This window comes from Taudactylus pleione, unplaced genomic scaffold, assembly GCF_031769625.1.
Source record: "Taudactylus pleione unplaced genomic scaffold, aTauple2 ptg000370l, whole genome shotgun sequence".
In the NCBI taxonomy this organism is placed as follows: Eukaryota; Metazoa; Chordata; class Amphibia; order Anura; family Myobatrachidae; genus Taudactylus; species Taudactylus pleione.
This window is the reverse complement of record NW_028284771.1, coordinates 4,257,637-4,273,428: the sequence shown is the minus strand read 5'-3', so window position 1 is coordinate 4,273,428 and position 15,792 is coordinate 4,257,637. Positions and strand designations below refer to the sequence as shown.

General features: G+C 44.7%; 1 protein-coding gene across 1 annotated transcript in view; it reads left to right on the top strand.

The window, feature by feature from the left end:
- Positions 1 to 15,792, top strand: part of LNPEP (leucyl and cystinyl aminopeptidase) — a 108,604-nt gene that overhangs the window by 27,667 nt on the left and 65,145 nt on the right. The window contains exons 2-3 of the mRNA XM_088444662.1: positions 10,284 to 11,112; positions 14,781 to 14,922. Of these exons, the coding sequence (XP_088300788.1) occupies positions 10,284 to 11,112; positions 14,781 to 14,922 (971 nt within the window). The remainder of the gene's footprint in view (positions 1 to 10,283; positions 11,113 to 14,780; positions 14,923 to 15,792) is intronic.

Genomic DNA, 15,792 nt, shown 5'->3' with positions numbered 1-15,792 from the left:
CTGGATGTTGGCGAGACCAGACCAAAGGCGTGGAGTCTAACCTACTGGGAGGTGTTTACCAGTGACCTCTGCATTTGGGATTTTGGTTTAAACTGCACCCAGTAGGCAGTTGCCGCCCTTTGGTCAGGTATCCGGCACAAGTGGGAAAAAATGGAAGAACACTACCACAGGGCAAGCACAGGAGAAAGATATTGGAGGATTGTACTGAAGTGATGTACAGAGAACATACTTAGTGGCTTCAGTCGCAATGCTGGCACAGGAGATGGTATAATGAGCGGGTACTTGGATGATGTACTAAGTACACACACTGTGGCTTTAGACGCAGCACTGACACAGGAGAATGGTATCACGGGATGGTACTTGAATGATGTACTAAGTACACACCCACTGTGGCCTCAGACGCAGCATAGGAGAATAGTATCACGAGATGGTAAACTCAGTACACACACTGAGGATTTAGCCACAGAGCTAGCACAGAAATTGACTCTTAATAAATTGTACTCAGAAGACGTTCTGAGTACACACACCGTGGAAAACACTAGCAACAAGTCACTAGAAGGAACGGAGCTTGGAACCTGGAATGATGAAAATGCAAGTTAACACTGGAAGTAACAACGTTGTACAGCAACTTCCTGTTGTCCAGAGCCTGGTTATATACCCTAAGGTAGCAGTCCATTGGAGGACACTGTCAGCTGACCGCAATCAACGCTATCATTGGGTAAAACAGACTGTCATGGCTGCGTCCATGACGGTAACCGCAAAAACCACTTCACGGATTGAGCACATAGATGTCCTAGCAGACCCCAGGTGTAATCCTCAGAGCTTCACTCGCTGCCGCGCCTGACCGCTCTAGAGAATGGGAAGCTGGCGCTGAGGTGAGTAATGGACAATCCTATGCCGCAACCTGACACTGGGTCCAATTTGTGTTAATTTGTGTATTTTCCTCATGTTTGATTCTATAAACATTCTGGTAGGTAAGTTGGCTGCTAACAGATATAGGGGCCCATTTATCAAGAATCACAAACTCCATACGATGTGGGTGCGATATTATTGCCCATGATCCCATTGCAGTAAGCGATTATACCGCAGGAATGTATTAAATAGCAAATGCAGGGACTTTATAGCCCTATCCCTGCAATGTGCTTGGAGTGAAGTGACTCTTCACTCCTCTGTCAGGAATAGTGCACATGAGCAGTCTACTGACCATGCACGTGCAGTGGCCATTGCTAAGGAGGTCTCCTGGTCATTTTTGTGAAGTGTAGCCTATAGGATACAACAGCACAATGCCATCTTCAGATGACGTAATCTGCGAGGGCCAAACTCCAAAATGCTTCTCCTTCCGGAGCTTTGTAAATTGCAACTGTTGTCCACAATAGATATCTGTTGGAGTCTCTCTATAATATATCTGGCGGATACATTAAACACATCCTCTAGTTGTGTTTGTGTGTGCACTTGTGTGGTAGAGAATTTAGACTAGAGGTTCCAATGGGGTGCAAATATGTTTTTAGCTGGATTTTCTATTCATTTTAATTAAAATGGAAAGTTGGGCAAAAAAAAAAGTCTGAACTGGTGATCTTGAAAATATTTTTGATCAAGAGCATTAAAATCTACTTTAGTATGGGATTAATTCTTGATACACAACTTGGACAAGACTAATACCTTTATGAGGTTAAGGATGCTGTATGTCTACATGACCATTGCCTAATTCTGTCTATGGTTCTACAGGTGAATGGAGGACAGTTAGAAACTCACATTGAGCTATACAGGCAGACTTCAATACAGTATATGTCATCTCTGTGAGCTTTTGTCTTTCTTCCATTCATTGGTAAAATATTAAATGCAGAGACAGGTGGAGCATCTCATTTATGGACTTCAATGAATTTCAAATTGACCTCCGCTTGGGAGTAAATGCATTTGTATATGCCAATGGGTGGGGCTCCATGAAGGACATAATGTGAAGAAATTGTTATGAGCTCGCTGTCGCGGCTTATTACTCTCGCAGTTCCCGGCCTTTGCTAAGCAGCCGGACGCAGCGTCTCCCTGGTGCCTTGTCCCCACAGTAAAATGACACCTCTCTAGCTTAATCAGGAGAGCTGCTATGGCGATTTGAAAATATGCTGGTTGTGCATTTTTGACAGATTTTTGAAAACGTTACATATTTTGGAAACTGCATAAGATATTTAAATAAAATTTTGTATTTTTCTAAAGACGCGTATCCACTAGACGAAAAAAATGAGCGATTGGACGATTACGACATCGTAATCCTTCAATTGCTGATTAGTTGTTCATTAATCGTGCAGTAAAGTGTCAAACGACCATCGAAAATCTGAGCTGGTGAGGTATAATTTGACCAAACAGTGTGTTGATTTGACACGGAATGGCCCTGTAGCACTGTTCGAGATTGTGGGGACAGCTGCTTTTCGGAGCACTTGAGCAATGCTGAATTGCTTTGGTGGTTAAGTATCCACTGCCGCATCCCGCGCCAAGTTGGATACTTAATTATCAAGTCCACCTGGCCCCTAAAGGATAACTGTATTACTGTTATTGAAAGAAAAATGTAGGAGATAACCTAATCCTTGTTTCTCATATAAATCCGCTATTTCAAATAACTGTTATTGGTGATATAATCTTAGCTGGTAGCTGTTCTATAACATGAATAATTGTTTTGTAAAAATAAATAAATAACTCAGTGGGTAACATGCCTCCAAAGTTTTCTCTTCCTGGATGCGGGGCATTGCGCGCGCCGAAAAGGCATCTATTCTCCCTCTGCTATGCAGGCAGCGGTGTGTGCCCCCCCCCTAACTACACCCCCCCCCCCCCCACACACTCTCCACCGCGGGACACTGCGGACAGTGGGACAGTTCTGCTGAATTGGACAGTTGGGAGGTCTTGGGTAAGAAAGTGTCCGCTATGAATATAGCTGGAGATATACCCTTATAAAACAGAGGACCAAATTTACTAAGCAGCGGTTTCGGTGTCATTTAGAAACTGTCGGAAACCACCGGCAGGTTCAAGGTCAAATGTACAGCATTTACTAAAGGCCGGTTTTGATGTTTAAACTGAAACCGCCGTGGATCCTCGGTGGTTTCTAAATGACAATCTGCCGTGGCATGTTTTGTTTAACTGTGTTTTAGAAGGCATTCAGTTTCTGGGGCTTTTCAATTGGTGTGTAAAAACCCCTGTCAATTTGACTTTGAGGTTTGTAAGGAGATTCAGAAGAGGGACATAGTTATTGTTATAGAGAGCAGAGATTTGATAGTTGTGTGCTGAGTATTTTTTTGTTTTTTTAAAATGGGTTTGGTTGCGGTTTTACTGTTGTTTTCGAAACAAACCGGGGTTTTCTATTCTATTCTTTTTATGGTCTTAAACTTCGATGGTGCTTTGATATTCAATTATATTCTTAAGTGTGCATTGCTGGCGATTTGGCGGAGGTTCTGGCCTTAGTAAATCTGCAGATAGCAAAACCGAGGGGGTTTAGAACCCGTCGCTTAGTAAACTTTGCAACTTGTAACAAGATGTTCACTTAAAAATCATAATAAATCCTCTCCCTAACAGGAGATGTAAACAGTTATTATATTCTTCCTGCTTGTCTTATTTATACAGTTGTGCTGAAAACTGAAAAAATGTAAACACAAAGAACCAACTGGTACCTTTCAGGGTTTATTTATTCCTTCAATCTGTAACTAGCTAGTAATTGATAACAAAAAGCTTAATATACATAAATTTATCTATGAACAGTACTCCATTAGTGGAGACTTTGTTACCCCTTGTTGAATACAATTTCCTTTACACATTAATATTAAGGCCATGACTTAGCCTACTATTGCATAAGTGTGTTAAAAGGGAAAAGAATATGCACACTGTTTTTATGGGAATGAGATTGAAATACCGGCGGGCACCCTCCCGGGGGGGTGCCTAACCCTAACCTCCCCCAGTGGCGCCTAACCTCCCCATCCCCTCGCTTAACCCTCCCCGGGGGGTGCCTAACCCTAAATCCTCCCAGGGGTGCCTAAATCTAACCCTCCCCCCCCACGGCTTACAGTTAATCACGGACTTACCTTGATCGGTCCGGCATCTGTCTGTCTTCCAGCGTCTCTATTAAGATAGGCGTCGAAAATATCAATGCCTATCTTACGTCCCGTGTCGGGCTTTAGTCGTCGGTATTAATTATCTGACTACATATTGTCTAGTGCACAGGTTCTCAAACTCGGTCCTCAGGACCCCAAACAGTGCATGTTTTCCAGGTCTCCTCACAGAATCACAAATTAAATTGGCTCCACCTGTGGATCTTTTAAAATGTGTCAGTCAGTAATGAATACACCTGTGCATCTGCTACATGACCTAGAAAACGTGACCTATGTGGGGTCCTGAGGACTGAGTTTGAGAACCACTGGTCTAGTGTGTACCCAGCCTTAGGCTGAATTAATTGACGGAGTTTCACAATTTTAAAGGCTTTTGTTAAAGGTTACTGTGGCTTAAAAATAGTTGGGGAAATCAGAGGACGATTAATCACGCTGTGAAAGTGAGCCTGGTTGGAATTGATACATTTTATAAGGAAAAGTGTAGGTGTCACCAATCCCCTAATGAGTATTACAGAAAGTATTTATCAACGTTGGAATACAAGTAACTTTTATTTCTAACTCAAATGATGATGACATTTGTTGGTAACAATGTATCATTACTGCGCTAATTAAAAATGTTTATTTAAGAAATGGCAGAAAATAATTAGCAGTTGGAACGAAGTGTAAATAAATAAAAATATATATTCACAAAATATACACAAACAGTGTTCTCCCCAGAAAATGTTTCCAGCCGGGTGGTATCAAGAAGTAGCTGGGTGGGGCCTTCGCATTAATAAAATGTTTTAAACCCTGATCTTATAATGATTTAAACTTGAAATAACATTTTATATATTAATTCTGCTCTTATTAGAGGCCCAGTTGTCTGATTATGAAAAGCTGCAAAGTCTGTTGGATCTGGTCCTTTTTATACAGTTCCCAAATACTGTCCCCACTTGCAGACTCCCAAAGTGCCAGGTGGTACACCTGCAAAAAACAGCCTGGGGAGAACACTGCCCTCCCTTACCATTCCAGCCCGACAGGTCTCAAGCTGCTCCCCCACTGACTCCCAGTCAAAAGTGCCCATTATGCAGTGCCCCCTGTAGTTATCCCCATATGCAGTGCCCCCTGTATTTGTGCCCTTTATACAGTGCCCCCTATAGTTTTCTCCTTTTATACATTGCCTGCTGTAGTTTTCCCCTTTATGCATTGCCCCCTGTAGTTTTGTTTTGTCCTTATGAAGTGCCCCCAGGCTGAAGTAGTGCCCCTTATGTAGTGCCTCCAGACTGGCCCCCATATGTAATGCCCCCAGACTGGCCCCCATATGTAGTGCCCCCAGACTGGCCCCCACATGCAGTGCCCCCAGACTGGCCCCCACATGCAGTGCCCCCAGACTGGCCCCCATATCCAGTGCCCCCAGACTGGCCCCAACACCTGCCCAGAATTTACCTGTCCTGAACATGCTCGGCGCTCCCAATCCCACTGCCTCTCTCTGACCGGATCTAGCAGGCGCTCAGGGTAGGCTCTTCATGTCGCGGGTGACGTCATGATGTCACCCGCGCAGTGCATCTCTGGGAACGCTGGCCTCTGAAACGATCCGAGGCTTCTTTAGCCTCCGGCCGCTTCACATGCCTGCGTTCCACACCAGGAGGCGGAGGGTGACCGGGAATGCGGCAGGAGGGAAGTGCCAGGCAGATGCGCCCGCAGAAAACAGCCTGGGGAGAACACTGAACAATACTCAGTCTCAATAGTTATCAGATATATGTAATATACTTTGTTTCCTGTCAGGCTCATATATCCAAAATAAACTGTATCAGCAATATTTGATTTAAACATCCCATCCTAATTACATCTTTATCAATGTTCAAGAAGATTTGTAATTGAGAGTGCATCCACATTGATCGATATGGTTATATTGAGCAGTGTATACACGCTATTATGCTGTGAAGTAATGTCCACGATATTAACCCTGTCCTGGCTGAATTTATTCAGTCTGGCTAAGAATCCGGCTTAAAACAAGTGAGACGCTTTTGTGTATACTCACTACGGATGTTTCCGTCGGCACAGCGGTATGTCGTCTGACCGCAATCAGTCTTATGACAACTGTGCTGTCCTTTATTAGCGCCCGCTGTACGCCTCTCTGCTTGTCAGCAGCATGCCGGTAAGTTAAATCACTGCAGGACCTTTATACCAGCGGGGAAGATGACATCCATACGCTAACAACGGTAGAATCTCCAGTGACAGCCGTTATTCTTGTGTACTGGTCAGCAGTAAGATGGTGAGTATAATCGCCACAGGACCTTTGTAATGGCAGCGGGGAAAATACTTCCAAGGACTTGCAGCGGTAAATGTCCAATAACTGCTATTACACCTGTGGATATCCAGGATGCTATGACCATCAAGTGGGTCAATAATTCGGGGTTCACCTCTTGCCACCGGAGGCTTTCTCAATGACATTTGTTGGACATAGACTAATAATGTTATTCTCATACCGCTTTCACATACAAATTGTGGGTCTGAACAGGGTCAATGTACTCTGGCCATGATTCAGACCCGCTCGCTGCCGGAGGCAGCTCGCAGGTCTTATGGGCATATTTTTTTATTTGGATCTGGCCTCCAGGCCGCTTGCACAGCTATGGGTGACCACCCACAGCTTGTGCGAGTGGCCTGGCGATGGTCGCGATTATCGCGACCATCGGGCTTGTGACGAGACCCACAATAGAGCAGGAAGTTCACTACTGACATCACTGGTGATGTCAGTAGGGCCGCCCACAAACGGCAGGCGTTCCTAAGGGAACGCCTGCGTTTGTGCAGCCACCCCCCCTCCCCGCCTACAAAACGGGGCGAGCTGTCGATCAACATCGACAGCCGCCCCGTTTTGTTGTGAGCCCCGGAGCGAGTGATTTCTTGCACACTGCAGGTGCCTCACAGTGCGCACGCACTGCCCGGCCATCGACCTGCTTGCGAGCGGGTCTGAATCAGGCCCTCTGTTTCAAGCCATATCGCAGCAGCTCAATCCTCTTTTGTCCACTGCACGCTGGATCCAGGTTATTCTTGGCTCATCCCCTCTACACTGCACCTGTTCCTGCCCTGCATGTCACTCCTTTGAGGCAGGCCTATGCATCCACAGCCAATCAGCAGATTATAAACTTAACCTAGGTCCCCCCTTTAAGGCTGCAGTTTATCCGGGTTGGTCCCGGGAATAACCATGGTCCTGACTAAATCCGCATATACACTTAACGATATGCTCCATGAGCGATATCGTTATGTCTCCCCTGCATTGCTGGGCTCAATATTGTTAACGACACTAAGCGTACACAGTGAATTATATAGTTTAGTGACGGCACCCTCCCTAATCCCTGTACTTGCAGAACCTGATGATATTGTCAGGTTGCCCTGCAACTACCGGCAATGAAAGACATCATTAACGATCCGCAGGAGCGCGCATCATTAACGATGTCTTGAATACAAACTGGACGATATTGAACGCGATTAACAATATCATTATCGTTCATATCGTCTAGTGCAGTGATTCCCAACTTCGGTCCTCAAGGCACACTAACAGTCCTGGTTTTAGTGATAGCCATGGTTAAGCATGGATAGTTAAGTCAAAATAACTGAGGTACTAATTAAGTCAGCTGTGCTCAAGTATGGTTAGCCTTAAAACCTGGACAGTTAGTGTGCCTTGAGGACCGTGGTTGGGAACCCCTGGTCTAGTTTGTAGGCGGCATTAGGGTCAAGGACCAGGGACACACAACCTGGGTTGACCCTTTCACACCAAACCAGGACCCTGGTTGCCCTTATCAGAGGCTCTGTGTGAAAGGGTTTTAGGATGACAGGCTAAATTTATTATGCAGCACTTTTCTAAGCCGCTGCTGGATTTATGGGGTAATTTATATACATTCCAAATCCAGGTGTGTTTTATAGTATAAATATTTATCCCTTAAATCCATCGGCTGATACTGTCAAAGATGCGGCATATTTGTAAATTTAGCCCCAAACCTCTCTTTAGTTTATTTTCCGAGTTGCCACATTATGTGGTGAGTTTAATACCTACATACAGATGTCGTGCCAAATAGCCCCTCTCTGCGCGCCTGGTCCTGTTTGACTTGAACGCGCATCTCTTTTGCTCAAAATGTACGTCTTATTCACATAATTAAGACAACTAGATGTGCAAAACTACATTGCTAGCGTACACTGACCAGTGGGACTTCTGGCATTTGTACATATGTGTGCGACTGAGTCTGAATCTGTGTAAAAAGGGCTCCGATATAGGCAGCTGTGGCTTTTCCTCAGGCCAAGGTCATCTGTATCTTTGTATGTGTGTTATACCAATTCCTGTGCGATTAAAGTCGCAGCCCAAGGTCTCTGGTACACTGTGAGTGGGTTTTCACTGCATCTGCGATACGACCAAGATGAAACATTTATAGGAAAATACTGTATGCTATTCGTCTTGGAGCGTCTTGTTTGCGCTGAGCATCTCGCGCCTTATGACTTAAAGACGTTCAGTGTATGACAACATATCTGTATATAAGCCACCTTTCAATTATGCTTTTTGAGCTAGTAAAATTGTTTGGTTTCTTTCCTCTGTTCCTATAACTCCTTTTTTTTTCCAATACCAGGTGACTTTATTTAGGGGAAGAAAGTAATATCCTTTAATGAAAGCACTAAACATTTTTTCTAGCTTTAACACTCAATGTTGCTGTTTAGTTGCCCAAAACAATGGTGTTTCTAAATGGTCGTTGGGCTTGATTTCCATTTCATGTAGAATTTCACAATATTCCTCTTTCGCCTCCAGATTGCACACAACCCCAAAAATATACCTTATCCCGGACTGCCCCAAACATTCTTATAAATAATTTTGACAGTATGGACCAGATTCAATTAGCTGTGAAAAGAAGCGTTTTGGTGAAAAATTTACACTTGTGCGAACTTTTCGCCAAAAATGCGTATCGAGCTATCTTAGTAGCTGCGGCTTTTCTCGCATGCGAAATTTGCGCAGCTAAAAGCGGTGAATAGTTTTAGCCATCTCAGAGCAGGTGAAAAAATGTGCAAAACCCCTATTTTGGTCTAAAAATGTGGAGACTTGTTTCAGAACCCCTTGGACACCCCGCTAATGACTAATTTGGCAACAATCATTTTTGTATATACCTTAATTCCCCCTAATGATGACATTTCATTATTAGGGTCAAATGTAAAAAGTGTTGGAAAATGGGTTTAAAGTAATGTGGTAGGTTTTTGGGGGGGTTGTGTGGATGGGACAAGTGTTTTGGGGATTGCAGGTGGCTGCAGCAGGTGTATTTTTAACTTATTTTTTTTAAAGTACCCTAAAATGACACACATATATTGTTGCACCCATTTTTATAAACCCCTAATTTAACTGTAGCATTTATTTTGGCCAAAAAAACTTGCTTTTTGTCATTTTTTTCACCGTTTAATAAAAATAAATATACTAGCCATTTGACACAATTTAAATACCGCAAACCCTTTGATTCTGCCTACTTCTAAACTGTTACCCAATGTTAGTTTACTTTTTGGGGGGGGATATAGGCACATTTCCCTATTTTCAGGCGCACTTTTTGCCTTATTTTTTTCAGACGAATTGCGCATCGCGTCTTTTGTAATAGGCTTGCCCGAAAACCGGCATACGCGAAGGCGGCGAAAAGTGTGCGATAAGCTCGCACATGCAAAATCTTAACGTTTTCTCGTCTAATTGAATTCCCCCCTATGAATGATGCAACTTGTCAAATTGTGGCCCTTTAGAAGAAATCACTTGTTTGGTCTGCAGCAGTTTATGATATAATTATCAATAGAACTTATTATGATTATCCTGGGAAATTCCTCCGCGTTCTTTCACAAAGAGTGAGCTCCCTGGACCACATGGTACAATCAACTTCTACTTAACGCTTGTGCCTGTATCAAACTGTACAGAGATGGTCCCCACTATGGTCTCTATCTACACATGACACCCCACTAGCATCTCCCACACCTTCCCTTCATCCTCCCTGACCTCCCCTCCCTCATCCTCGGGGAGAGAATTTACACAACAGGTAATTATTTGTGCATGTTTGGATTGAATTCTGTTGGACTATGTCTTGTTTACCCTTTTAGTTTTACTGTAACATGTTGGCGCATTTAATAAACATAATTTTAAATAACAAAATATGATTTATTTGAAATGATTGTTAACCATTCTCAAATACTGTTTTTTTTATTACTTTTCAGATCGGGCCCAGCTGCCTAGGAATATGATAGAAAACAGCATGTTTGAGGAGGAACCAGACGTGGTTGATTTGGCTAAGGAGCCCAGCATAAATCCTCTAGAATCTGAAGAAGTGGAGTATGAACCTAGGCGCTCACGATTACTTGTGCGCGGTTTGGGTGAACATGAGATGGAAGACGACGAAGAGGATTATGAGTCGTCTGCAAAACTACTGGGCATGTCATTTATGAACAGAAGTTCAGGTCTTCGGACCAATGCAGGGAACTATAGACCGGTTCAAGAGGGACTGTGCCCTGTTCCGTCTGCAAGAACTGTGATTGTGAGCGTTGTGCTTGTTGTGATCTTAGTTTCTATAGTTACTGTGGTTTACTTTCTTCCAAAGTGTACATTTACCAAAGAAGGCTGTCATAAGAAAAACCATTCAATGGAACTGATATACCCCATTGCTACTAATGGAGAACTATTCCCATGGACAAAAAGTAGACTTCCCAATGTCATCATACCGACAGAATATGACATTACCCTGCATCCCAATCTTACTGCAATGGAGTTTTCAGGTGTTGTGCAGATAAAGCTAAAGATTGTTGAGGACACAAAGACAATTGTACTTCACAGCTCAGGTCTTCAGAACATAAAGGCAAGTCTGAATTTAACTGGAGGGTCCACTTATAAACTCAGCGTTTTGCAATACCAACCTTTCGAGATGATTGCTATGATTTTGCCTGAAAAGTTGATGAAAGGAACAGAGTGCTTGCTCACCATTGAATATAATTCTAATTTTTCAAGCTCTTATTATGGATTTTACAAAATCTCATTTATTGATGACAACAGGTAATGTAATTATCCTTCTTTATGTAACCTTAATTTATCTTGTTTATGTTCTCCTAGATCTTTTATTGTATACATTCGCCTTTTCTAGCCTATTTTCCCACCGTTTTTCCACTATGGGGTTAATTCAATTAGCCGTGGTACTTTGTCGCCGACTTACTCATTCCCCGGGCTAATTTAATTAGCCCCGAACACTCGGGACTTATTGGGGGCGTGGTCTAATCGTGGGAATCCAGGCCACGCCCCCTGTGGAAAAAAAAAATGGCTGTGCAGATCCAGGGGGCTGCTATCAGTGTGATCGCCTCCCCCCCAGAGGAGAGGAGACTGCTGCTCAATGGTAGCAGTCTCCCTCGTCCCAGTGCAGCCCCAGCACACAGCAATGCCAAGGTCCCCAGACACTTTATGGATTTTGACAGTGAGAAATTAAATTTAGATGCATTTTCTGCACTTATGCCAACTGAGACTCAAATGTTGGGCCACTTACAAAGAATAATAGCTCTCTACTTTTATGAGTCTGTCACAACAAAGGGGGGAATCCAATTGCGGGTGGGAAATTTAAAAACCCAGCGGCGCTGGGTTTTTCCCGCAGCCGTAGGGTTTTGCTATATTCAATTAGAACATGGCATGCGCACAGTGTCAGCTTCCGGAGCCGGCCAGGGGCTGTGAGAGAGAGATCAAAGATCTCTCTTCTGCATCTGGAGCTTCCATGAGCTTACAGCAGTTTACACCATCTGAGTCCAAACTCCGAAAAGCTTCGCTTTTTGTCATTTAGTATATAGGGGTCAGATTGTAGTCTCCATTGATAATAATGGAGGCTGCGATCTGCAGTGCTAATTAGCAGTTTGAGTCAGCAATTTCGCAGAAATCTCTGGCAGACTGCTTCACCTGTGCACCATGTCTGGCGGCTCCTCTTCATACTAGTATGCACGAATCAGTGGTGTAAGTTCATACCAGGCGCATGGAGGCAAGATAATGGTTGGTGCCCCCCTATCAGCAAGTGAACCCCTGCAGCAAACAGACACATTCCCCCTATCACCAATACCCCAACCTCAGTAGCACCCAGAGATAAACTCCCCCTCTAACACCCCAACCTCAGAAGCACCCATAGTTTCTCTCACCTCAATCTAAGCAGCACTTTGGGGCTCATTTATGAATGATCATATCTGCAATGTGATTTTGGCATGACATTACCATCCATGACCGCAATGCGATCATAGTTCCGGGATGTATCATCTGACACCCGCAGGGACAGAGGCTCCATAAGGATCTCGTCCCTGCGATGTGCCGGAGTGCTGTCGGGGCTACTGCGCATGTGCAGTTTCGCTGACTGCATATGCGCAGCCGCCATTGCTGATGGAAGTTTCCTATGGAACACTCTTCCGGTAAGTTTTGTGATGGCTACAATGGGCTATCGTCATCTTTAGATGGCGTTCGTTGCGGGGGCCAAAGTTGTCAGCATCGCATCCCCCATAGAAACCTAAGGAGGAAGCGGCTGCCAGTGAGAATGGAGGAATTGCAGCAGGTTTCGGAGAGATCTGCTGCGGTCCCTCCTTAATACATCTCGGGGAAACTTAATATTTGTGGTTAACCAGTGTTTTCGGGGATTAAGCCGTAACTATACAATGATAAATGGGCCCCACAGAGTTACTCACCCCCCAACCATTACCCCAGCAGCAACTAGACACACTCCTCCCACTTAACACCTCAACAGGAGCTAGAGACACAATTACCAGCCCTACCAACACTCAAGCAGCACCCAGAGTTACACTCCCATCCCTTTCTGACCAACCCCAGCAGCACCCAGGAACACACTTATGCCCTCTACCAACGCCCCAACCGCAGCAGCAGCAGCACCCAGAGTTACCCACTCCCCTTGACCAATACCCCAGTACCAGCAGCAGTTACACCCCCTATCTAACACCAGCTGCAGTAACACCACCCCACCCCCTTACCAACACCAACTGCAGTTACCCCCCCCCCCCACCCTTAGCAATACCCTGGCACCAGTTACACCGCCCCTTACCAAAACCCCAACACCAGCAGCACTTACAAACCCTCCACCCTTACCAACACCAACAGCACCAAGAAGATAACAGCACACTAGTTAATTAAAAAAACAAAACTTCCTTACCTGATGTTGGTCTTCCAACTTATCACAACAAGCAGCCATGCCCGGGAAGCTCCCAGAGCAGAGCTCAAGGAGGCGGAGCTTCTCAGGCTCCGCCTCCAAGCATGCTGCTGCCTATAGCAGCCGCTGCCCAGCAGCAATTACAATTAAAAAATGCCTAAAATGATAGCAGGAGAGGCACTTGCCTTGATGCCTCCCCTCTGAATCCGCATATGAACAGTATCATGAAAATATAGAAAAAAAGCTAAGAAAAATGTAATTCTACACTTTGGTGCACCTTTGGGTACAAATAAATGAACATGTTTGTAGAGTAATACTATATAAAGCATAGATCGGTTTTAGCAGAACCCTAACTAGACATTTAACGCTGTTGGCCTCCACCATTTTGCTGGAAGCAATATACAGTAGTTGGCTGCTGTAGAACATCGTTGCAGTGGATGTGGTCATCCCATGGGGAGCGTGGTTATAATCTCTCCCTGTTGTGGCATCCTATTGTTCTTTGTTCTGCAGCTGGGCAGGCTGCACCCACCTGTGCATATAAGCATTATATAAAACATAATCCTAAATTGTAACTTGCCTTGTGTTTATTTTCTTTCTCATTTCCTCCTCTCTTTCTGCCTCTGTCTCTTTTCTCCCCCGGGCTGCATATGTTTCCCTGCTGAAGGGCAGAGAATTGAATCCCTTACAACCCAGACTGTCACATGACCTGTTTGTCTATCACATAAAATTTCTTTGATTTCTGGGAACGTAGGTTATACTTTCCCAGGGATTTCAGCGAGCTTGGTTAGCAAGTGCTAGGAATGGACATCGTGAGCCCAACATCAAATGATGGCTGGGCTTCCACCATCAAAACTTAAATGCAATGGTAAATAACCATCGCATCAAAAGTAGTCGATGAAAAAAACTATATTTGATTTGCGCATGCGCAAAAGACCTTGCTTGCGCAATAGTCTTATAGCATGGCTGGCAAAGGGCGGGAGTCGGGGCGAGACAGGGTGGGATAGGGGGCGGGCCTGGAGCAGCTTCTAGGACAAGATACCCAATGCTGATAGCTGTAGTCAGGGACAGCGCAGCTCTCAGCATTAAACAAACAAACAAACAAAAAAAGTAACCATCACAACAACATCGGATCATTACCATTCGATAGTGGCAAACATCAGAATGCCAACATCAAATGGTAAAAACACTTCCATCACAAGAAAAACATTGATGGTTGGCAAACAACCATCGATGTCCATACCTAGTAAGTGCTGAGAGCAGCAGTGGGGTGAATCTGCCTCTGGGCATTGCCATCCCGATAAGACACCCTTGGTGAAAATACATATTTTACTGACATATTTACAGCTTTGGTTGAGAGGTATGTGGTTACTTACGTCTTACTTCAGTGTTCAGATTGTGTGTTTGGAAACCTAACAAAGCTGTGTAATAATTCTTGTTTGTGTAAACTTAAAATAACGTGACCTCTGCTAAGATCGCTGTTATCAAAGTAAATGGAAATTCGGGAATGCATTATGCTAATGTTCCCTTTTATGTCTTGGTACAGTAAGTGGCTTGCAGCTACACAGTTTGAGCCCCTTGCAGCAAGAAAAGCTTTTCCTTGCTTTGATGAACCGGCATTTAAATCCACATTCCGAGTGAAGATCAAAAGAACCGAAACACATTTTGCTCTATCAAACATGCCGAAGGTAATCCTATTTCTCTCCTGTATTCTCTGTGTGAGCTAATGGGAATATAATCTATACATAATATTCCAGAAAAGCTGGGGAATACCGCATTGGCTACCATGGTGAATTGTGTATCCTGACGTGTCCTGTTTACTGTGGAAGACTTTAGGAAGGGACAATGCTAAATTAAAAGGGGTTGGGTATGAAATGCCGACAGTCTCAATCCCGGCAGGGTTAACATACCGACACTTGTTGGTCGGTATGCTAACTCTCCCCCTCTCCCTACCCTAACCCATCCTATTTGGTGCCTAACCATAACCTCCCCCCTAGTACCTGAACCTAACCTCCTCCCCGCACCCTAAACCTAACCCGACTCCTAGTGCTTAACCACTAAACCTAACCCTCCCCCCAATCCCGCTACTTCGCTTCGGATTCTGACTGGTGTTGGGATTCCAGCGCCGGTAATGTAAGCGTCGGCATCCCGACCACCGTGTTGCCGACCGCATCCGTTTGGCCAGCCACCCCCCCTGCCCGCCTACCAAACGGGGCGAGCTGTCAATCACCATCGGCGCGACGGAGCACACGTCGCTATCCGGGTCTCGTGCATGCGCACAACGGAGCTGGCACCGTCGTGCGCATGCCCAGTGGGCAAACATCGACCCGGTTGCGAGCGCTCATCGCTTGCGGCCGGGTCTGAATCAGGCCCTATATTCCATATCTGATATATATATTTATACCTGTCAACAGATGCAGCACTCAGGTCAAAAGATTCCAAGTTTTATGTAGATCCTACCTTATACCTGTTGAACATCACGTGAACGCAAGTTCCAGAGGGCGGGACCACTCACCCTGCTCAACGGGGCAAATAAGACGTCATCACACAGCATGATA